This window comes from Rhinopithecus bieti, unplaced genomic scaffold (assembly GCF_001698545.2).
Source record: "Rhinopithecus bieti isolate Rb0 unplaced genomic scaffold, ASM169854v2 scaffold_14455, whole genome shotgun sequence".
Taxonomy (NCBI): Eukaryota; Metazoa; Chordata; class Mammalia; order Primates; family Cercopithecidae; genus Rhinopithecus; species Rhinopithecus bieti.
Genome location: NW_016807905.1, coordinates 545,555 through 569,423, shown reverse-complemented (window position 1 = coordinate 569,423; position 23,869 = coordinate 545,555). Strand labels below are relative to the sequence as shown.

General features: G+C 48.5%; 1 protein-coding gene across 3 annotated transcripts in view; it reads right to left on the bottom strand.

Annotated features, from left to right (window-relative positions):
* Positions 1-11,580: 11,580 nt before the first annotated feature.
* The window catches only part of DNMT3B (DNA methyltransferase 3 beta), a 52,887-nt gene continuing 40,598 nt past the window's right edge, over positions 11,581-23,869 (bottom strand). For 2 of the 3 annotated variants that reach the window (XM_017884127.1, XM_017884128.1), the window contains 11 exons: positions 22,726-22,851; positions 22,556-22,600; positions 21,385-21,464; positions 20,948-21,060; positions 19,607-19,790; positions 18,920-19,004; positions 17,948-18,093; positions 17,331-17,421; positions 16,823-16,971; positions 15,797-15,882; positions 11,581-12,979 (listed from right to left, as the gene is read on the bottom strand). In XM_017884127.1, coding sequence (XP_017739616.1) covers positions 12,724-12,979; positions 15,797-15,882; positions 16,823-16,971; positions 17,331-17,421; positions 17,948-18,093; positions 18,920-19,004; positions 19,607-19,790; positions 20,948-21,060; positions 21,385-21,464; positions 22,556-22,600; positions 22,726-22,851 — 1,361 coding nt within the window. In that variant the 3' untranslated portion in view covers positions 11,581-12,723. The remainder of the gene's footprint in view (positions 12,980-15,796; positions 15,883-16,822; positions 16,972-17,330; positions 17,422-17,947; positions 18,094-18,919; positions 19,005-19,606; positions 19,791-20,947; positions 21,061-21,384; positions 21,465-22,555; positions 22,601-22,725; positions 22,852-23,869) is intronic. The other variant, XM_017884129.1, reaches the window with a different exon arrangement.

The window sequence follows — 23,869 nt, the reverse complement described above, 5'->3', positions numbered from 1 at the left end:
GCCACTGCACTCCAGCCTGGGAAACAGAGTGAAACTCCATCTCTAAAAGATAAAAACGAAAACTAGACAGAACTTCTGACCTCTTAAAGTTTCCAGACTGGCAGGGGAGGTAAAGGGGACACAATTAATGACGCAAATCCCTGCTAAATTAGAAATCAGGCTCAATGCTAAGCAGGGACATTATGTGGTGGGCTCATGGTACTTCCACTGTGTGGAGCAGGAGCCTAGAGGTCCCTCTATACCAAATCTCACCCAGTTAGTTGCTGAAGCCCAGGAAGACATTCAGGGAAGAATGCGTAGGGAAGCTGGGGCAGGAGCTGTTTATCAACAGGTCTAGAGGCATTTCAATACTTCAGTCACGAGTACTGCTCCAAGAGCACATCACAAGAGACACGACCTCTCCTAGGTAGTGTGGAAAGGCTTCCCAGAAATGACACTTACCATGAAAGATGAGGAGTTACTCTGGCAAAAGAGTTTGAGCAAAAAAAAAGACAAGAAAGGCCAGGCACGGTGGCTCACACCTGTAATTCCAGCACTTTGGAAGGCCGAGGCGGGAGGATCACGAGGTCAGGAGTTCGATACCAGCCTGGCCAACATGGTGAAAACCCGTCTCTACTAAAAATACAAAAATTAGTTGGGCATGGTGGCAGACCAGCGACTCGGGAGGCTCAGGCAGAACTGCTTGAACCCAGGAAGCAGAAGTTGCAGTGAGCCGAGATGGCACCATTGCACTCCAGCCTGGGCAAGAGAGTGAGACTCAAAAAAAAAAAAAAAGAAGTAAAAAGAGGCAACAATAAAGAGCCATGTAACAAATGATTATGGCAACAGTAGTAATATGAACATTATGGTAAGCTGATATCAAGCATAGATAATCAACTAAAGATATTTATAAGTGCTTTGATGCAACATCTGTTACCTGTATTTTATTTATATTCTTTTTTTGTTTTTTTTTTTTTTGTTTTTTTTTGAGACAGAGACACTCTTGTCACCCAGGCTGGAATGGAATTGTGTGATCTCAGCTCACTGCAACCTCCGCCTTCTGGGTTTAAGCCATTCTCCTGCTTCAGCCTCCTGAGTAGCTGGGATTCCAGGCACACGCCACCATGCCCAGCTAATTTTTGTATTTTTAGTAGAGACAGGGTTTCACCATGTTGGCCAGGCTGGTCTCGAACTCCTGACCTCGTGATCTGCCCACCTTGGCCTCCTAAAGTGCTGGGATTACAGGCATGAGCCACCATGCCTAGCCACCTCTGTTTTATACACAAAGACATTAACTGTTCTTTTTTTTTTTTTTTTTTTGAGACGGAGTCTCACTCTGTCGCCCAGGCTGGAGTGCAGTGGCCGGATCTCCGCTCACTGCAAGCTCCGCCTCCCAGGTTCACGCCATTCTCCTGCCTCAGCCTCCCGAGTAGCTGGGACTACAGGCACCCACCACCACACCCAGCTAGGTTTTTTTTTATTTTTTAGTAGAGACAGTGTTTCACCATGTTAGCCAGGATGGTCTCGAGCTCCTGACCTCATGATCCACCCGCCTCAGCCTCCCAAAGTGCTGGGATTACAGGCGTGAGCCACTGCGCCCACCCGACATTAACTTTTCATTAGGCTAAATAATAAATGGCAAACCCAGTATGTCTGGGTTCAAATTCTGACTCTGCTGGAAGTTAGAATTAAATGGGATATGTATAAAGTTCTCAGACTGCCCCAGCACATAGCATGTGCTCAATAAATGCGATTTCTGAGTCCTTTCGCCTAATGTCAGTTATTAAATTATGTCAATTAATGGATATCAGCATTACCTGCAGGTCATTTTGGTCTAAAGTGAGGACATTAGTATAGGGGGTGAGATCAGTGTAGAAAACCCAATCAGGAAAAGCCTCTAGGCCGGGCACAGTGGCACTATGGCTCTGTAATCCCAACACTTTGGGAGGCCAAGGTGGATCACTTGAGGTCAGGAGTTCGAGACCAGCCTGGCCAATATGGTGAAACCCCATCTCTACTAAAAATACAAAAATTAGCAGGGCATGGTGGCATGCGCCTGTAATCCCAGCTACTCAGTAGGCTAAGCAGGAGAATTGCTTGAACCAGGGAGGCAGAGGTTGCAGTGAGCTGAGATCACACCACTGCACTCCAGCCTGGGCGACAGAGTGCAACCCCGTCTCCGGGGATGGGGTGGAGGGGGGGAAGCCAGTCTAGAAAGTTTGGACCTAATTCTAGAGACACAGGAAGTTACAGGAGGTAACTCTGTATTTTAGAGGAGCAAGGCCCTCTAAAGTACAACTCGTCCACCCTCCCAAGACAGCTCCCAAAAAAAATGACATCGGGCCAGGTAACCTGCTAGCATCCACTCTCCTCACTGAGGAAAAAGCTGGCCAGGGTTATCTGGGTCAGATTAAGCCTTGACAGCAAAAGGTCAGAGGGTAAAAAGAAAAAAGAATCTCCATCCTGTAAGAGAAATGGCTCTGGAGATGTAATATGTATCTTAAAACAACTGTTTTAATATGTGAAGCAATCTCGTTATTATAGATAGAAATTATAACTCTCCAAAAACAAAGCAAACAAAATAATTGTACTTCAACGCCTGAGTTTTGCAAATGTATGACAACTTTATTGAACTAAATAATGATGTTGGGAGATCACAGTTGCTTTGAGAATCTCGCAAACTCATGGAGGAGAAGACTACAAAAATAAGAAGTTATAGGCTGGGTGTCGTGGCTCATGCCTTTAATCCCAGCACTTTGGGAGGCCAAGGAGAGACAGCATGGCAAGATTCAACCTCTGCAAAAAAAATGTTAAAATTAGCCAAGCGTGGTGACAGGCACCTGCAGTCCCAGCTACTCTGGAGGCTCAGGTGGGAGGATCAGTGGATCCTGGGAGGTCCAGGCTGCAGTGAGCCTGTGATCACGACACTGCATTCCAGCCTAGGCAACAGAGCAAGACCCTGTCTAAAAGAAAAAAAAATAAATAGAAATTATCATACAGAGTGCTTTGTGGTGAGACAGATTCTTCTTGTTTTTTTTTTTTTTTTTGAGACAGAGTCTCGCTCTGTCGCCCGGGCTGGAGTGCAATGGTGTGATCTCAGCTCACTGCAACCTCTGCCTCCTGAGTTCAAGCAATTCTCTTGCTTCAGCCTCCCAAGTAGCTGGGATTATAGACCTGCACCACCATGCCTGGCTAATTTTTGTATTTTCAGTAGAGACAGGTAGTAGTAGCCTGTTGGCCAGGCTAGTCTCAAACTCCTGACTTCAAATGATCTGCCCACCTCGGCCTCCCAAAGTGCTGAGATTATAGGCGTGAGCCACAGTGCCCAGCCAATTCTTCTTCTTCTTCTTTTTTTTCTTTTTTTTTTGAGACGGAGTTTCACTCCTGTTGCCCAGGCTGGAGTGCAATGGTGCAATCCTGGCTCACTGCAACCTCTGCCTTCCAGGTTCAAGTGATTCTCTTGCCTCTGCCTCCCAAGTAGCTGGGATCACAGGCATGTGCCACCACAACCGGCTAATTTTGTATTTTTAGTAGAGATGAGTTTTCATCATGTTGGCCAGGCTGGTCTTGTACTCATGACCTCAGGTGATCTGCCCACCTCAGCCTCCCAAAGTGCTGGGATTACAGGCATGAGCCACTGTACCTGGCCCAATTATTATATCTATACATAGGGAAGGAGGATTCAGATTAGAGAAGGGCTCCTAATTCTGCTCAGAATAGGTGCAAGGAAATTTTCATGGAAGAGGCAAGAACTGGAGGACCAGCCTGGAAAGGGCAGAAGGCTGTTCCAGGCAGAGAACAGCATGTGCACTGTTCTGTTTGCATATTTCACAATTAATTAGGAGCCTTAAAAATAAAAACAGGCCGGGCACAGTGGCTCACGCCTGTAATCCTAGCACTTTGGGAGGCTGAGGTGGGCGGATCACCTCAGGTCAGGAGTTTGAGACCAGCCTGACCAACATGGAGACACCCCGTCTCTACTAAAAATACAACATTAGCTGGGCGTGGTGGCTCACGCCTGTAATCCCAGCACTTTGGGAGGCCAAGGCAGGCAAATCACCCGAGGTCAGTAGTTCCAGACCAGCCTGGCTAACATGGTGAAACCCCGCCTCTAATAAAAATAGAAAAATTAGCCAGGCATGGTGGCAGTCACCTGTAATCCCAGCTAACTGGGAGGCTGAGGCAGGAGAATCGCTTGAACTGAGGAGGCAGAGGTTGCAGTGAGCCGAGATCAGAAAAATGGTATTAATATATAGAGAAGATGACAAAGGAAATGTGGCAATATGTTAATATCTGGGGAATTTGGGTGATGAGTATTTAGGAATTCTTTCTACTATTCTTGCAAGTTTTCCGTAAGTCCAAAATTACCTATTTTTAGTAATTTTTTTAGAGACAGAGTCTTGCTCTGTCACCCAGGCTGGAGTCAATGGCAGGAACACAGCTCACTGCAACCTCAAACTCATAAGCTCAAGCAATCCTCCCACCTCAGCCTCCCAAGTAGCCAGGACTACAGGTGTGTGCCACCACACCTGGCCTAAATATTTTTTAATTAAAAGTTGGTTTTTTGTTGTTGCTTTTTTTTTTTTTTTTTGAGACAGCGTCTCACTCTGTCACCCAGGCTGGAGTACAGTGGCGCGATCTTGGCTCACTGCAAGCTCTGCCTCCTGGGTTCACGCCATTCTCCTGCCTCAGCCTCACCAGTAGCTGGGACTATAGGCACCCACCACCACGCCCAGCTAATTTTCTGTATTTTTAATACAGACGGGGTTTCACCGTGTTAGCCAGGATGGTCTTGATCTCCTGACCTCGTGATCTGCCCGCCTCGGCCTCCCAAAGTGCTGGGATTACAGGCATGAGCCACAGCGCCTGACATAATTAAAAGTTTTTAAAAATCAATAAAGTTACACAAAAGAAAAAAGAAATGGGGAAGTAGGCAGGATAAAAGGAAGAGAAGGAAGCTAGGAAGGAAGGCAAAACGCTACAAAGGGCAGCAGGTAATTTCAAGCTCCAGCAAAACAACAAACAAAAACAAAGATGCCTGTGAGACCAAAGAGAAAAAGTAGACTGGCTTCCCAGAGCAGATTCCAATGCACAACTCCTTTTGCTACTAGCTGGGTGACCTTGGGTATGTGATGAGACCTCTTTGGAGTCAGTTCTCTTACTTACAATCATGGTAATCAGGCCTCACAGGGTTGCCAGAATTCTCTAACAGTAATAAAACAGCATTTTTGGGTCATTTGTCACTGTCATTTACTCAGCATTTACTCAGTCCCCTTCCCATGTGCCTCACATATACTGAATTGTTTGATCCACACATCAGTTCTGTGAGGTTGGTATTATCCCTATTTTATAGTTGGGTAAACAAGCCACAAGGAGACTCTGGAACACACCCAAGGTCACAAAATAGCAGGGAAGTGGAGACAGGTTGGGAACCCTAGCAAGGAGCATTGGGATCCCAACAGGATGTGGGGGGCAGTGAGGGGCACAAGTTCCACACCCGATGCCACTGTTGCTACAGTTGATACCCGTCAGCCTAGCTGCTGACAACATCTGGGGAAATATTACTCTACCTTTTAAAAAGGTGTGACTATTACTATTGTTTGAGGCAGGGTCTCACTGTTGCCCAGACAGGAATGCAGAGGCACAATCTCAGCTCACTGTAACCTCCACCTCCTGAGGTCAAGTGGTCCTCCCACCTCGAGTAGCTGGACTACAGGGGCGCGCCACCATACCTGGCTAATTTTTTAATTTTTTTGTAGAAACGGGGTGTGAAACCCTGTCCATGCTGCCCAGGCTGGTCTCAAATCCTGAACTCTGCTTACTTCAGCCTCCCAAAGTGCTGGGATTGCAAGGTGTGAGCCGCTGTGCCTGGCCTAAGGCTACTACTACTGATAAGCATTGCATGTTACTATCACTACCTGCATCCAGTCTTCATTGTCATTAGCACTGCATTAATTAATGGGTCTCATTTTACAATAATGTCATCTCATATATGTGGAGAGTTTATTGCCTGCCAGGTGTCAGGCAAAGCACTTTACCTAGATCTGGCCTTTGAACTTCAGTCACCCTATGAAGCAGGTAGGATTTATTATTTCCACTTTATTTGTTGTTGTTGAGATAGGGTCTCTGTTGCCCAAGCTGGCATGCAGTGGTGCGATCTCAGCTCACAGCAACAACCTCCATTTCCCGGGTTCAAGAGATTCTCCCACATGAGCCACACCGAGTAGCTGGGACAACAAGTGCATGCCACCACACCCAGCTAATTTTTATCTTTTTTGGTAGAGATGGGGGTTTCACCATGTTGACCAGGCTGGTATCTCCACCTTTTAGGTGAGAGATGAAAAACCCAAGAGGTGAAGTCATCTGCTTGCTCCAAGTGACACGGTGACATGCCAGACCCCAGACACAAATCCAGGCAAACCCAAAGATTGCTTCAGCAAAGGCCTACGTGGGAACTCCAACCTCTTTCCCCAGATCAGAACATTCACTGCCTTCTCCCCTTGCCTCGGAACCTGGGAACACCCGCCTAACCCCATCTTGGGAAAACACAAGAATTACCCCCACACTCCCTCTGAGCCCCTCCCCCACCTTGACAAGCAGGCCAGGATGCCAAGGACTCCTCACCTGGAGGACTCGCCCATCTTTCTTGGGGTTTCGAGGCCGGGGCTGTTTATCTGGCTTCATCCTGTCCTGGTATTTGGTGCAGCACTGTACACAAGATGGCTTAACTGGGTGGCCCAGGTCTCTGGGGTCTCAACACCTGGGGAGGCAGGGGAGGTTGTGTGGGCCTAGCTTGCTAATTGCCATCTCACCATGGCAACCTGCATGTGGGCTGTTGTAATCCTGAAGCTCCTTTCTAATAACATGCTCATCCTTCCACTCTGGAAGCTTCTTCCACCCCCAAACGCTGGGCCAGGCCCTTTAGAAACCTGACCTTATTTAAGAGATGGTCGTGATTATAGCCCAACTCACACATGGCCTGGGAGGCTCAGAGGTGCTAGGTCTGACATGTTCAGTGGATGAACCCCAGGTGCATCATGCTATTCTGTCTCTAATACACTAGCTAACCAGTATTAACCCCCTTTTCCCTGACCAAAGGCTGGAGATGAATGTGGCCCGATGAGCTCTGGGCCTGGGACTCCTGCCTAGGGAAGTAAATCCCAGTAAAATGGGATTACTGGAGTCACAATATTAGGCTTAGAAGGGCAATCGACATCGTGAGTGCTCATTGAAGGGCAGGATTTTAGTTGGGGGCACGCTGAGAATCACTCCACCCAAAGGGCAGAGGACACGGGCCAGACTGGGACCACAGGGCCACTCCCAGTTAGCCCCCTCACAGAAGGTGGCTGACCTGCAGCACGGCAACTTGGGAGCTGTGGAATAAGGTATAGAATCCCACAGAAGCATATGAACTGTGAGAATCATTAGGATCTTTTGCTAGAGGTGATAATCACCTTATCAGTTCCCCAAGATCTGGGGCAGACTCCAGCCCTTGTATTTAGGCAAGGGGAATGTGCCGGGTAAAAGACATATACAACATTTTCTCTTCCACTTGCCCTGGGAAAAAATGATCCTGGGCCCTTAAAAATGTCCTGTAGCTACATGCCTATAACTGCACATGTCTGGAAACAGGTATCTCACACATGGAGCTTTTAAATGAATTCAGACACTCAAACCACATTTGGGAACCGTGACTTAGATACCCATTCACTAGTCCTGTGTGGTCCCTTGATAGCAGCATCAAATTCCTAGGGTCAGGCTGGATGTGGTGGTGCTCGCCTGTGGTCCCAGCTACTTGGAGGCTGACAGAGGAGGATCACTTGAGCCTGGGAAGTCCAGGCTGCAATAAGCAGTAATTGTGCCACTGTGTGACTGAAAATTCCTACGGTCCGCTCATAGAGTCAGAAACTCTGGAGGTTGGGCCAGCAATCACAGCCCTGACAAGCCCTCCAGGGGATGCAGATGTGTTGGATTCTTTTTTTTTTTTTTTTTGGAGACGGAGTCTTGCACTGTTGCCCAGGCTGGAGTGCAGTGGCACTACCTCAGCTCACTGCAAGCTCCGCCTCCTGGGTTCAGAGCGTAGCTGGGACTACAGGTGCCTGCCACCACGCCTGGCTAATTTTTTCTATTTTTAGTAGAGACAGGGTTTCCAGGATTAGCCAGAATGGTCTCGATCTCCTGATCTTGTGATCCGCCTGCCTAGGCCTCCCAAAGTGCTGAGATTACAGGCGTGAGCCACCGCGCCTGGCCTGTATTCTTGGAGGTTTTTTTTGTACAGATGGGGTTTTGCCATGTTGCCAAGGCTGGTCTTGAACTCCTGGGCTCAAAAGATCTACCCACCCTGGCTAGGATTACAGGTGTGAGCCAATGCTGCAGAACCAGTGCACTACACTGTAAGGAAGCTCCAGTCAGCCTGGGGTCACATTGCGTTTTAATAAATGAATGAATGAATGAATCACCTACTTCCAAACTCTCACCCTTACATGTTAGCCAGGCCCTCCCCCATGTCCCATCCATCTGACCTGCAGAAGAAGAGGGACATCAGACAGTTATAGACAAATACTGATTTTAATTAAACATAAGGTAAACTCTAGGCATCCGTCATCTTTCCGCCTAAAAATTAGCAAAAACTGTTGAAACAAGGCACAGTTTTTTCCCCATATTTGTTACGTCGTGGCTCCAGTTACAAAAAAAGTTTTAATGAAAACATTAAACATAAAAATAGAAGTTTGAGATTTTAAAAAAAGTGTATAAAAAGCCCCACAAAACTTGTCAACGTTGTTCCTTATTCTACAAAATAGCACCAGTAAGAAGAGTAAAAACCATTACGACAGCATTTCTGAAATGCAGCTTGTCTGAACTCCCATTCTCCCTAAAAATGACTTATCATGGAATAAAAAAGGATTTAAAAATCTCCAGAGGGAGCACCGAGCTTTGACTGCAGTTTTCTCTGTCATCTCTTAAGATGAGGGGAAGAAGGTGTGAGAAATGTACGTCTGTCCCTGACTGCTGTCACTGCTTCTGAGTTTAGTAAAAAGATGAGAAATGAGGGTAGCAGACTTCTCATCTGGGGACCTGTGCCTGTGGGGGATAGGTCTCTTGGAGAGGGAATGGGTTTGAGGGGGTGTCTTATCTGAGCTCCTACCTTCACACTCCTCTCCTAAGGAAGAGGGAGACACGGAGGAGCCATACTTGTCTACAAAATATATGGCAACTTATGTTATAGAACTCAGCACACCCCTTCCTGAGCTCCCCAGAGGGTTCTATTGCAGTCACTGGGAGGGATTGAGCTAAGAGTGGCCCCTACCCTTGGGTTTGTGGGGGGAAAAAATAGCCCTGAATGTGATGATGATGTCATCCCTGCTGAAATCATCATCGTTGTGGAAAATACTCTAATAGGTCCCGTGCAGACTCCAGCCCTCGTATTTAGGCAAGGGGAATGTGCCGGGTAAAAGACATATACAACATTTTCTCTTCTGCTTGCCCTGGGAAAAAACGATCCTGGGCCCTTAAAAATGTCCCATAGCTACATGCCTACAACTGCACACGTCTGTAAACACAGAGCAGCAGCCAGTTTTCAAAAATTAAATTCTTGCAATAACTGTCTTGGATGATTTTTCAGCATTAACCTGAGTATTGGAGAGCTGTCGGCACTGTGGTTTTGGTATCATAGCCATTGTTTCTCTGAGTGGTAGACCCAGGAAGGAAAAAAAAAAAAAAAGCCACGTTGCTACCTACTTCAAGTTTTAAAGTTTTAGGAGAAGAAAAAATGAGCACCGTGTTAGGCTGCTCCAAGCAGCCAGGTCTGAATTGTGCACAAGGAGGCGGCACCTCGGTCCCCCTGGCAAAGAGAGTCAGGTGGCTCTGCCCGCCACTGAAGCAGGAGGGGAATGAGTACACGTATGCCCCACACAGCTGAGGAAGAGGCAGGGCCTGATGCTTCAGGAATCACACTCCTGGGTCCTGGCTTCTGCACACACCCAGTGGGCTTGGGGCCCTGGCCTGGAAGCTATATCACATGGGCAAAGTAGTGCACTTCAGAGGGGGCGAAGAGGTGTCGGATGAGCAGGCACGCTCCCAGAGCCTTCCCAGGGCAGCCTTCTGGCGGGACACCCCGCGGCCCGCATGTTGGACCAGCTCTGTGTAGTGGCACAGGAAAGGCCAAAGATCCTGGGGTAACCGGAGTGGAAAAGACAGCGAGTTCAGAAGTGCCTCCAGGATGTTGACAGCCTTCAACGAGAGGGCGCGCCGCCATCCAGGTCCGCACTGGGGGCTTCTGCCCTCACCCATCCCGCAGTCCCATCAGTAAGGTTCCAGGACCTAAATTCAGAGCCCCTTAATTCAGAACACTTGCTCACAAATTGCTCACAAATCAAGAGTCCCCCGTTTTGTGCAGGCGCTAGCAGAGCATACTCTTAGCATAGAGCTTGGTGCTCAGAGGAGCGCTTCCTGAACTAATGGCATGCATACCAAAATTAGCCCAGGCCAGGCAATGTCTCGCATCTTCAAAACATTATGAATGGGAGAAGTTAAGCAATTTCCTTTAATAAGGAACAAGGTCAACTCAAAACAGCGCTAAGATTTTCAGTCATCCACCCAGGCTCAGGCAATTTAAGCAGGCTCAGCAACCACAGTTTTCTTCCGCTCTTCAAACCCCAGCTGCTGATGAAGGACTGAGGCTAGAGCGACTTCAGGGCAGATGGTATCAAATATACCCAAAAGCTTCCTCTATAGGAATTCTACCCAGGGCCTGGAAGAGGGCACAGAGGGCTGAACCTCAGTATTACTGCGGTATACAATGCCCAGCATAACTAAGAGTCATCCCAACAGGCCAATGGCTGCGTGGCTATTCAGGAAACATGCCAAAGATTGATACCTCACCTTCAGGCCTGTGTCTTGCTTGGCTTGTAGCGTCTACACCAACGCATTTTAGGTTTGGGTCCATAAAACAGAAAATCTACAGCATAAATACTAATCAGGAAAAGTTTACTTTTATAGCTTCAGAAAGCTGTTGGTAAGTCAAAGAAGAAAGTAAACGGGGTTGTAGAAGTGCAAATAGTCGGAATGAAAACACTCTATGCAAGCTTCGAATACAGAACACATGTAAAGAGGAATGTCAAAGGCCTTAATTCCATCACCTTATAGCGAAGTAATGATTTTTTAAAATAGGAGCGGCAAAAAATGAACAAATAGAGGAGGTGAAAGTGAAAGGAAAACAGAACTGAAATTCAAGAGATGGTTATTTGGCATCAAAACAGACAAACTGTAGGCCCAAAGAAAGGAAGGAGAGGATAACTGTGGGCTAAGAAGGAATCTTATGAGAATGAGGCAAACTGGGCCCCCGGGCCCCGGCGGTGGCTCAAGCCTGTAATCCCAGCACTTGGGAGGCCGAGACCGGGCGGATGCACGAGGTCAGGAGATGCGAGAACGCCATCCCTGGCTAACACGGTGAAATCCGTCTCTACATAAGAAAACACAAAAAAAACTAGCCGGGCGAGGTGGGCAGGCGCCTGTAGTCCCAGCTACTCGGAGGCTGAGGCAGGAGAATGCTGTAAACCCGGGAAGCGGAGCTTGCAGTGAGCTGAGAATCGGCCACTGCACTCCAGCCCGGGCGACAGAGCGAGACTCCATCTCAAAAAAAAAAAAAAAAAGAATGAGAAAACTGAAGTCTTCAAGAATGGCATGTCTGTGGGGTTTTCTTTCACTGGCTTCTTATACATCGTAGTGTCCCAGCGTGTTGGGACAGGCAGATGTCAGGGCAGTGCAGCCAACAGACAGATGGTGCGGTCTAATGACCTCATGTCTCAGATTCCTCACCACCACCACACCCCCTCCGCCATTTTTGTCAGGAAATAAGGGCGAACTATGAAAAGGTATTATTACTCCTCGCCCCAGTAACACCAAAGGGCAGTGAGGCCATCAAGAATGAAGGTAAGCACCTGCCCATGTCTGCCCATTTGTGTTTTGATCTGCACAGTTTCCCTCTCCAAGTGCAGCCTTGCTCACCTTTCGAGCTCAGTGCACCACAAAACATCTTCTTTGCCATTCATGACAACAGGGAAAAGTTGGTTTTTCCCCTGTTTGATCGAGTTCGACTTGGTGGTTATTGTCTGTACTTTCTTTAACTGGAGAACAAAACGACATCATGGAGTGAGCACAGAATGAAGGGACCTGGGTGAGGTCAAGGCTCAAAAGTACCTGGGTAAGATGGAGGGGAGAGCGCAGGCGCAGCAGAAGAGTGGCAGGGCTGGGAGAAAAAAGCACCTGGGAAAGATGGAAGGGAGAGGGCAGGCGCGGGAGAGGAATGGCAGGGCTGGGAGCGGAAAGCAGAGTTGGAGGGACAAGAACATTTTGTGCTTCCCACAAATGCCAAGACGTTAACAGGAAGGACCAGCCTCAGAGAAAATGAGATAAACAAAAAAGTGACGATGAATGAGATCACGTGGGAGGGCCAAGAAGACACCAGAGTTCCTGATCAAGCAAGATTAAGTAAAAAGTAAAAACCACCCAGATACAGAGAATGCTCAACTGGAGTTTAGAAGATGGATCTTAGCTTGATGCAAACATTGAGATTTAGGTTTATGGAGGTCTTCATATTCTATGACTTGACAGCAAATTAATTTTTTGGCAAAAGAATTAATTGTTCCTTTCTCCCTGAGAGGGCCAGCTGAAATTCTCTGTGTCTTTATGTATCCAGTACTAAAATTAGAAAGGCTAGTTGCCTTTTCTCGTAGGGATTACTTATCACGAATGTCTCCTGGTCTCTGTATTTGAGGATGGGACAGAACAATTGTGTGGGAGAAAGAAGCCCAACACCAGGAAGTCACGTGGGGGGAGGTGTAGGAACCAATCAGACACCAAGGTCATCTCCCAAGTCCCCACTTGGAGGTCACCAAGTGCATTTTTCCAGAGGGCCACAGCTCGTCTTACCTTGGCTATCCTATTGTATTCCAAGCAGTCCTGCAGCTCGAGTTTATCATTCTTTGATGCTATCACGGGCCTGGGAACAGCCAAAACCCATTACTTTTTACTAGCTGTAGAGGGTCCTCTGCTAGGCACAAGGTGGGAGTGAGGGCATATGTTGCAGAGATATGCCCTAGCGGTGAACTTGCTACAAATAAATGATGAAAATGATCCTGACATGAACACAAGCCTGTGTGCCAAAGCCAAGGATGGGCTACCCCAGAGGGGACAGCCCAGCATCCAGGAGGTAATGTTCCCCTGCCTGGACTTCAAAGTCAGGTTCCCATTGAGCAGGAACACTGCACGGGAGCGGGGCAGGAGAAACCTCAGGTCCCAGCTCCACTGCTCCAAGTCACATTACCCCTTTGGGCTTCCTGTCTACTTTAAAGTGAGGAGCTTGGAATAGATTTTTGTGGGTCTACCTGATACAATTATCATATCACACCCACGGTTTGGTGGCTCACTGCTGGGGATACAGCCTCAGGAGGCTTTAAAAGTGAATGGCAACCGGCTGCAGTGGTTCCTACCCTTAATCCCAGCAATTTGGGAGTTCAAAGCAGGAGGATCGCTTAAGCCTAGGAGTTGGAGGCCTGGGAGACAGACCCTATCTCTTAAGGTTAAAAAAAAAAAAAAAGAACTAAGCACCCCTTTAACTTTCACCCTTGAAAACTATTTTGCAAATGCAGAGAGAGGCAAACAGATGCCTAAGAAGGGTGAGGGCTAGAACTGAAAGTAGCTGAGCAGCTCCAGAACAGAAACCGGGGCAAGAGGACTGGATGCAGGGACGGCCACAGTAACCTGTGTTAGGAATGTCAAGGCCAAACAACTCAGACATGAGAACGGGAACCGTGCTTACAAGAGGAGCTGAGGAAATCACAACACATATTTCCCCTAGACTGATGGATTTCCTTGACCTCAGCTGCCAGGCTTCAAATGCCACCTCTATCCCCACTCCTACCTCTGCCATGGACCCAAGGGAGCTGAGGGCCCAGAAGAAAAGGACACTGCACAGCCCCACCTTGTGCTGACTGTAAGGTTAAGCTCTAACAAGCCACATGACTTGGGTCTGTCCCTTAAATGATGCTTGGTGTGCCACCCATCGTATCAGCCTGCAGAGCTTAGTCACAGCGTCAGATCTGCGTCAGGCCTCACTAATCCTTCCACCTCACAGCCTACACATCCAATGCATCAGCAAATGTCCTACCCTCCAGATATGCTGAATCTGACCCCTCCTTGCTAAGTCACAGGATTGCTGTGCTGCAAACTCCAGGGGCCACCACTCACACTGTATTCTTTATGGATGGCACCTCCTGGGGCACAACATCATCATCAGTGATGTCTCCTTCTTTGAGCAGTCTGGTCACCTCACTCTCTCCCCATTCCCGACTACATCCTGCTGTTGTCTACAATCCACCCAGAAACTACCATGAACCTAAGACACAATTCATCTCATCTGGAACTTCCCATGTCAAAGTGATTTCAGTGGTACCACATTAAGGTCCAAGTTACTTGGCCCTTCTCTCCCAGCCACCCCACCTAGGGTGCTCTGAGCTGGTCTGGGGATGTTTCCCATCATCCCAGACCCTCTTCCTTCCACCTGCAGTACTCTAATAACTGCATGGGTCCATCCCTTCACTTAGGGCCCTCTCCAAAATGAGAAGCCTTCCCTTCCAATGCCCATCCACCAGCAATAAACCCCAAATCATTGTCTTCTCTCCCTCCCCCTTTAGCATGTCATTATCATGAAAGCTGAGATAGACACGATGTGTTTAACCATGAAAATGGCAACAGCATAACAGTGTCGGCCTACTGGGAGCTTAAATGTTGAAGGCATTAACCCATTTAATTCCGGACACAGAAATGGTATCCTAAGACTGGCTGCCTAACCAAGTACACAGGCAAAGTGGTCAACAAAAATCTTCCAAGCTACCCCAGGACCCTCACCTCTGTCCACACTTCACTAAGTGGCGGAAGGTTATTATGTTTCCACGCCTCCTTCTACAGGAGAATGTTTTAAGCTCAACTTATTTGCAAGTCTGAGATGTCACATTACCATCACATTTTACATCTCAATTAGCAAGTTCTTCTCCTTGAAACCACATATAGAGGAGATAATTAATCCTCAGCAAAGCTGCTTTGTGGCTTTCAGCGTGTCTGAAGAAGACTGCTGTTTTTAGTATATAACAAAATATGAAATGCTCCCGGTGATGAGAATGTGAGGGACATAGTCTTCGGGCTTTTGTTTGTCATAGCAGCTCTGCCACCTGGTTGGTCACCACGAGCCTGGCCAAGATCGCTTCATCTCCGGGGCAGGAGGAAAGGTACCGCTAACAACAATTTACTTCCATTTCCAGTCGGCTGTCCCTACAGCAACGAGGAGGAGAAGTGAAGGGCAGGAGCATCAACAAGCTCAAGTCTTGAGAGATCCCTGGCAGGAAGGAGGTACACAGTCTGGCTACAGCACATGAGACTTGTATTTTTCTTTATTTTTTTGTAGAGACAGGGTCTCACTTTGTTGCCCCGGCTAGTCTAGAACTCCTGGGCTCAAGCGATCCTCCAGCCTCGGCCTCCCAAAGTGCTGGGATTACAGGCGTGAGCCACCGCGCCCAGCCACCTGGGACTTTGAAGGTCGGGTCCATCGGCAGCTTACAACAGGTAAGAGTGGAACTCCTGAAGAGATTCCCAGGTACTTGCTGAACATCTTAACAGGGATCAACCCGGAAGACCACAGGTGGTCTGAAACCCTAACTGTTTCTCAGCAGAGCCAGATCTTTCTAGGAAGGCTTGAATGTCAGAGCTTGTTATCACATATTTAACTTGGCTGTTACCTGACCCACTAAGAGCCCTTTGTTACCTGTTCATCCCAGGTAGGTTGCCCCAAAAGTATCGGGCCCTGTGAGCAGCAGAAACTTTGATGGCATCAATCATCACTGGATTACACTGCAGGGACAAAGAAGGTTGCTGTTAGGAGCCCATTATTAGAGTTCCAGTGTCAACCAGACCTTTGCAGGTGACAGGGCTATTCCCTGACTGCGGAAGAGGCACGGATCCTCCAAAACAAAGAAAAGACCAACTGCCATCAGGAGGCTGGCTAGAGGACATGGTGAACGCCCTCATACTATGCTAATGGTAGGTAAAGAGATAAGGTCAAACCTGTAGATTCTGAGACGGTATCCCCTGGGACATGCCAGATTATTACAAAATATGATACACAGTGGGCTCAAGTGATCCTCCAACCTCAGCCTCCAAAATGCTAGGACTGCAGACATGCACCACCATGCCTGGTCTAAAGCAGTTTTCATATCAAAAATGAGTAAAAAATTGAGTCAAATCTCATGAGTCCGTAACAGCAGATGATGGTTTCATCATTTCTGACTTCAAAGACTTGGGCCGAGATTAGAGATCAATTATTTTCCTTGTACTTGCAGGGCATGGTGGCTCACAGCTGTATCTCTAATTCCAACACGTTGGGAGGTGGGGGGATCGCTTGAGTCCAAGAGTTCAAGACTAGGGTGTGCAACATACCAAGACCCCGTCTCTACCAAAAATACAAAAATTGCTGGGCATGGTGGTATGCCCCTGTAGTCCCAGCTACTTGGGAGGCTGAGGTAGGAGGATTGCCTGAGCCCAGCTGTTTGAGGCTGCAGTGAGCTGTAATCATGCCACTGTACTTCAGCCTGGGTGACAGAGCAAGACCCCGTCTCAAAAAAAATATTTTCCATGTACTAAGAGAGCCCACTGAATCCCTCACTATTGGATCTAGCCAGACCAAGAATGGGAAAGTCATTCCCAACGTTGGCAACACCCACCAATCATCACTGCCAGCAGCGCTTTCCCTGCCCAGGCTGTGTGTGACAGTGAGGTCCCCAGATTCCCTCACCTCCAGGAACCGCGAGATGTCCCTCTTGTCGCCAACCTTCATGGCTACAACATTCTCAAACATCCAGAAGAACGGCCGGTCATCACCCTCCTTGGGGCGGGAGTAATTCAGCAGGTGGTAAAATTCGAAGAAGAGCCGGCCTGTACCCTCTGTGCTCAGAAAAGATGACAGTGCAGGGTTCATTTGAAACCTCCAGCCCAACCCACCGCATCCCCTGAGACCAACAGGTTCCCAATGGCCTCCTGACAGTTAAGGCCGATGCCTACCAGTCTATGTCCACCTGAATGACAGCAGGGACACAGGCAGCGGCAGGGCACTATTTACTAGGGTATTTCCCTTGTGGGCTGAGGATTTACTACGGAGCGTAGGCAGCACCAACAGGCCCCTGACGCTGCCAGTAACTTGGCCAGAAGCAAAGGGCTCCTTCTCAGGCCACTCCACCTGGGCCAGTGGTCAGGGGTCAGGTAACATAGGCTCTCCAGGGACTGCCAGAGAGAAGGATGCTCACCATACAGGCCTTTCCTGGCTGGATTCACATTTGAGAGATCGTTGCATGGGCTTCCGCCAATCACCAAGTCAAATGGGCCCCATTCTTCAATCTGAGAGAGACAGAGTCAGAATGAGGGTGTGGACAGAGAGAAAGAGAGCTGGTCCCACTTCTAGAATCTTGCTTGGGGCTGGAAGAAGTGGCTCACACCTGTAATCCCAGGGAAGCTGAAGGAGGTGTGGATTACCTGAAGTCAGGAGTTTGAGACTAGCCTGGCCAACATGGAGAAACCCCATCTCTACTAGAAATATAAAAATTAGCCCAGCATGGTGGCAGGTGCCTGTAATCCCAGCACTTTGGGAGGCTGAGGCAGGAGAATCGCTTAAACCCAGGAGGCAGAGGTTACAGTGAGCTGAGATCATGCCACTGCACTCCAGAGTGAGACTGTCTCCAGAAAAAAATAGAATCTTGCTTGGTCACCAACACCACTTCCGACCCTAACCTAAGGCTTAAGAGTCCCACAAGATTTCAATTATTTTTTCTAGGGTCTCAGGGATGGGGCCTACATGCGGGTTTCAGGATGTGGAGGACTGGGGGAAACAAAGAGACAAGGCCCACAAGATACAGACTGCCCTCACATTTTTCTTTGTGATGTTCCTCACGTCGTTCACGTATTTGATATTCCCCTCGTGCTTCACGGTTCCAACAGCGATGGACTCCTCACACACTTCAGAGGCGACGTACTTTCCTACCTTTATGCCCAACTCTTTGAGGACTAGGTATCCTATGGGGGCCAGGGAGACACAGAAGCATAAATGACTAAGCACATCATTTCCTCCGCTCCCTGCTATGGTAAAACGAACAATTTCTCATGACTGCGCCACATGCGTTCAATCCAGCAAAGGCTGTAAACGCACCACACATATTGGCTGTGTAAACTCAGTATAGCAGGAAAAGAAGGGAACCAAAACCAGAGATAGCAGTAGTTGTTGCCTAATTTATCTCCAATTATACTTATGCATGTGGAATGAAAATCAATTTCAAGATAACTGCACATAACAAAAAATAAAGTGTAACAGCTAAGATGTACGTCCTTTTAAAATGACCAAGACTGCCCGGGCACGGTGGCTCACGCCTCTAATGCCAGCGGTTTGGGATGCCAAGGTGGGCAGATCACTTGAGGTCAGGAGTTTGAGACCAACCTGACCAACATGAAGAAACCCCATCTCTACTAAAAATATAAAAATTAGCTTGGCGTGGTGGCGGACACCTGTAATTCCAGCTCCTCGGGAGGCTGAGGCAAGAGAATTACTTGAACCTGGGAGGTGGAGGCTGCAGTGAGCACAGATCATGTCATTGCACTCCAACCTGGGTGACAAAAGGAGACTCTATCTCAAAAAAATAAATAGATGAAATAAAATTCAATGACCAAGACTGCAAGGTGGCTGAGAAGGTGGAGAGAAACAAGGAGACAGGGATTTTTTCAGAGCTGGTGACCCCCAGGGATATTTCTTGCCACGGATGTCAGACACCCTAACCATGCCTTCTGACTCCCTGGCTACCCCCTTGTGACAGGACAGCAGAGCATCTCCAGGTATACCCCAACTCACCTGTCGCGATGCCATCAAACAATGACAGGACTCGAATGGGCCGCCTTCGGGCTGCAGGAATGGCAGGGTACAGCTTGGGGGCTTCCTGCCAGGTAAGGAAGGAGGTCATGCTGGTGAAGGCACAGGGGAAAGACTCAAGCTCTGAGGGAGGGGCAGGCTGACTCTGTTCAGAGGGCTTCAAACCTTGCCGTAGGCACTGCAAAAAGCCCACTGAAGCCTTGATGGGGATTGGGGAGACAGTGTGTAGCACGGGAGCCTGCATTTGGCAAGGCATGGTCAATTTATCCTTGGACATGAGCCAGATATGTAATCACAGACGCACACATGAAAAGGTATCACCCCAGATAGGAAAGGCCTAGGGCCTGCCTCTAAGAACTAGAAAATTCATTTCTACTATTTCCTTCCCTCTCAGCTCTGCTAACTCAGAAGGCTACAACCATTTCTTCATCGGGTCCCTGAAAATCCATATACTGAGAAGCCGGCAAGGAGGGAGTGAACTCTGGCACGGGTGAAAACCGTGCAGAGGAGCTGTCAATTTGCCAAGTCTGTCAGCCGTTGAGGCTCCGAGAGGTTCCACTTGTACAATATGTCTTTACTTCTATTACTCGTTCTCTGAGAATTCCAGAGCGTTCCAACACTCTGTGCCCCTGGGATCTGTGGTGGTAGAGGCGGGAGCCTGTGGCTTACGTATTCAAGCCCCGTGTCACTGGTGAAGAAGGCCTGCAGGCGCACGTTCCAGTCCTTCCGGCGCCGCAGGACGCCATGACAGCGCTGCGGGAGACACATGTAGCAGCTCCAGGGCTCCTGAAGCTTGGCCTCGGCCGCTGTGCCTGTGCCCACCAGCACCTCCAGGCACTCCACACAGAAGCACCTGGACCCAGTGGCAGGGAGAAGGGATGCCTCTGTCATCAAGTTGGTCTCCTGTGCCACCCCCTTACCACTTCCACAGGGAAATGCCCACCCCCTCCTGAAAGTTTACCTAGGATTGGCTGCTTAACAGCATAGCCTGCAGGGCCCTGCGTAGTACGGGCTTCACTGACATCTTCCTTGGATACCCCAACCCCCTTAATCAGAAATGCTCTCCCAACAACCTACTTCATTCCATGGACACTTTGGATTATAGGCCAACTGGCAAACCAGGGAGTTAGCCTTCCCTGATGCCCTTCTCATCCCCTTCCCTCATGCTCTTGGCCTATTAAGAGCACTTCTAGCTGGGTGCAGTGGCTCACACCTATAACCCTGGGGCTTTGGGGGGCTGAGGTAGGAGAATGGCTTGAGCCCAGGGATTTGAGATCAGCCTAGGCAGCATTTATTACACGTTTTATTTATTACAAAAAAATAGGCCAGGCATGGTGGATCACGCCTGTAATCCCAGAACCTTGGGAGTGCTGGGATTTGAGAGGCTGAGGCAGGTGGATTACCTGAAGTCAGGAGTTCAAGACAAGCCTGGTCAACATGGTGAAACCCTGTTTCTACTAAAAATACAAAAATTACCTGGGCGTGGTGCTGTACACTTAAAATTCCAACTACTTGGGAGGCTGAGGCATGAGAATTGCTTGTACCCTGGAGGCAGAGGTTGCAGTGAGCCAAGATTGTGCCACTGCACTCCAGCCTGGGTGACAGGGCAAGACTCCACCACAAAAAAAAAAAAAAAAAAAAAAAAAAGAACTAGCTAGGTATGGTGGCATGTGCCTATAATCAAGCTGCTCAGGAGGCTGAGATGGGAGGATTGTTTGAGCACAGGAATTGGAGGCTGCAGTGAACTATGATCACATCACTGTACACCCTGGGCAACAGAGCGAGACCCTGTCTCAAAAAAAAGAGCCCTTTCCTACACACGGGCTCTACTCCAATTATGCTACAACCACAGCCACCACAAAACATAAACCCTGTATGCTGCTTCCAGGGCAAATTAGCTCCCTATTCCCATGCCTAGGATTCCATTCAACAGGCAGCTGTCTGTAGACTGCAGGAACCTAGGAGCCTTGGGGGCCCACCCACATCCTGCCCACAGGGCCCAGTGCTCACCGGCAGCAGCTCGTGTTGCTGCAAAGCAGCAGCTCTCGGCCCTCACAGCACACGGTGCAGTAAGACTGATAGCCATCGTCGTCATACATGTAAAACAGCTCAAGGAAGCGATCCTGGCAGCCAGAGAGAAACACCAGTGAAATCGGAGACCAGAGAAGGCCAGCCCCTGCCGGCTTGCTGGTGGAGTGGTGGAGGCCCTATGATACAGCCGCAGAACACACTGCTGGTGGCTTGGTGTCCTTTAAAAGGACGACTGGCTGTGACCTGTGTGCCTCTGGCCTCTACGATAGCTCTCCCCCGTCCTGCCCCAGAGGCAGAGTGCAAGGCAGCTAGGATGAGTGGGCTTCACTGAGGCTCCACACAGGTGCTGCTGGGAAGGACAGGGGAGTTGGAGGAGGCGAGGGCAGGAAGGTCCAGAGCAGCAGTAGAGGACTTACCCGGCATGTCTGACAGAGGCCCCCCTCAAAGAGAGGGTGGAAGGACACAGGGTTTTTCCTGCCACAAGACAAACAGCCATCTGTAAGAAAAACAGGGTTGTGACTTGTGGCAATTGAGGCCCTGACCCCAGTTGCTGAAGCCTGGGTCTCTCAGTTCCTAAGATTTTCCTCCAGGCCAGCTGCTTGCCAAGGACTCTTCATGCCTCAGGCCATGCCTCACAGCTTCTGCCTTTCAACAATGCTTCCAGGTGGCATCCCTCCTTCACAGATGGGGAACATCAAGATGGGAAAGGGGCTGCCCCAGGAGGATGATGTCAGGCAGAACGCTGAGCAGAGGGACCCCCCTGGTGTGATAATCCTTGAGAAGCTTTAAATACTGGGACACTAAGGATTTTGTGGTGACTCCAATTGGCTTGTTGTCTCATGATAGGACTTGCCCATGCCCACACCCTATAAACAGCAAATGGCTGTAATCTCAGAATCCAGGTCCTTTAACCAATAGACAACCCTGCCTTCCCTTCATATCACCAGATCAGCATGGAGTTGCATCCCTGGCTGGGTAGATAGGACCTTTATGAAACCCATGACCAAGCATCCCTACCTAGCCAGATGTGTGAGTGAGTCTTGGGGAATAGGATTTCTAAACTGAAGCTCTTCCCTGGGTTCTCTGGGTCAGGGATGTGGTGTTTTCCTATTCAACACGGAGTAACTGGGGGTTAAGGAAGCAAGGGAGACTTCATCCTCACACATTCTGTATTCCATGAGGTATATTCTGGCCAGAGTATCCAATCCAGTGGCAATCCCCAGCCAGGACAAGCAGACTATTTAACCTGACAGTAGGCAAGTGACTAAAAGCTAGTTAGTTGCCATTCTTTGGGAAGTTCATGATACCACTAACCTTGGTTTTAGGTTATGGTTCTCCCGGCCAAAATGGCCTGGCTTCCCTTCATCCTCACCACACCCTTCCTGTCCCTTTCTCTTAAGGGGCACAATTGGGCAATTCATTCCATAAACTAGCAACTAAGATGCAGGGAGTAGAAATAGGCCTTGGCCTGAGGTCAAGGAACAGAGCTCTGGGTTAAACCCTGACAGGGCGGATGAGCCAGGACGAGGCAGGCCTAGAGCCCTAGCCAGGGTGTGAAGGGGACGACTGGGAGGGAGAGAGCGTTACCTTCCAGGCTGCTCTTGTTGTTGGCAACATCTGAAGCCATTTGTTCTATTGAGAAAAGAATAAGAAGGCATGGGATGAGGTCAGGGAGCCAGTTACAGATCAATTCCTGGTCTGCAGCGTCCTCCTCCCATCTGCCCCATGATCCCAGGTAGCGGGTCCCCAACAATCACCTCGGCTCTGATCTTCATCCCCTCGGTCTTTGCCATTGTTATAGCAATTTGTCTTGAGGCGTTTGGGTGCGGGGCAGTAGTCAGAGGTGGCTGAGTCGTCAGCTGTGCGTCTTCGAGTCTTGTTCTCTGTGAAAGGTAATTAGACTGCAGCCGTGGCTTGGTAGGAGGGTCCAGAGAGAATGTGGGCCCAGGACAAGCCCATGCTATGCCTGGGTACCAGCTGCAATTGGGGCATGACAGGGGGTCCACACTGAATGTATATGGCCCCTTGATGGGCAACTCACAACAGGAGCTCATTCAAAACCCCTTGCACCCAGGATTCTTAACACATGCTTACAAGGTTTTAAATGGCTACAACTAGGAGGTAAAGATGACTTAGCTCAAAGAGCAAAGCTCAATTCAAAGCTAAAAGCCTGACATACCTATGTCTGTGATATCTGACATGCTGGGCAGTAGGCATGGGGGTGGCTACTGAGAACTTGAAACTGGTGAGGAAATGAATTCTGTATTTAATGTTAATTAAAACACTGACAAGCGAGTCAACTAGGACTGGCCTAGACATATGAGTCTACTTTCTCAAATGTATGTTTTATGAATTTAGTTAATTTATGTTTAAACATCTACATCTGTATTTAGTTAATAATCTGTATATACTTAATACGGATCAAATATTTTCATAGCAAATTTAGCATCAAAATTGAGATCTGTAAAATATGTAATATGTAAAATATATAAAATAAGTGAAATTTTGAAAACAGCACTATAAATGTAGACTATCTCAGTTTTTATAATAGCTGAATATTGAAATGTTAACATTTTGGAAATTTAGTGCTAAAAAAATCATGATTTGTACTAATTTTACTTGTTCCTTTCTTGTTGCCCAGGCAATGGCATGGATCTTGGCTCACTGCAACCTCTGTCTCCTGGGTTCAAGCAATTCTCCTGCCTCAGCCTCTTACAGGCATGCAGCACCACACCTGGCTAATTTTTGTATTTTAGTAGAGATGGGGTTTTGCCACGTTGGCCAGGCTGGTGAACTCCCGACCTCAAGGGATCTGCCTGCCTCAGCCTCCCAAAGTGCTGGAATTACAGGCATGAGCCACTGCACCAGCCTCCTTTTTTCTTTCTTTCTTTCTTTTTTTTT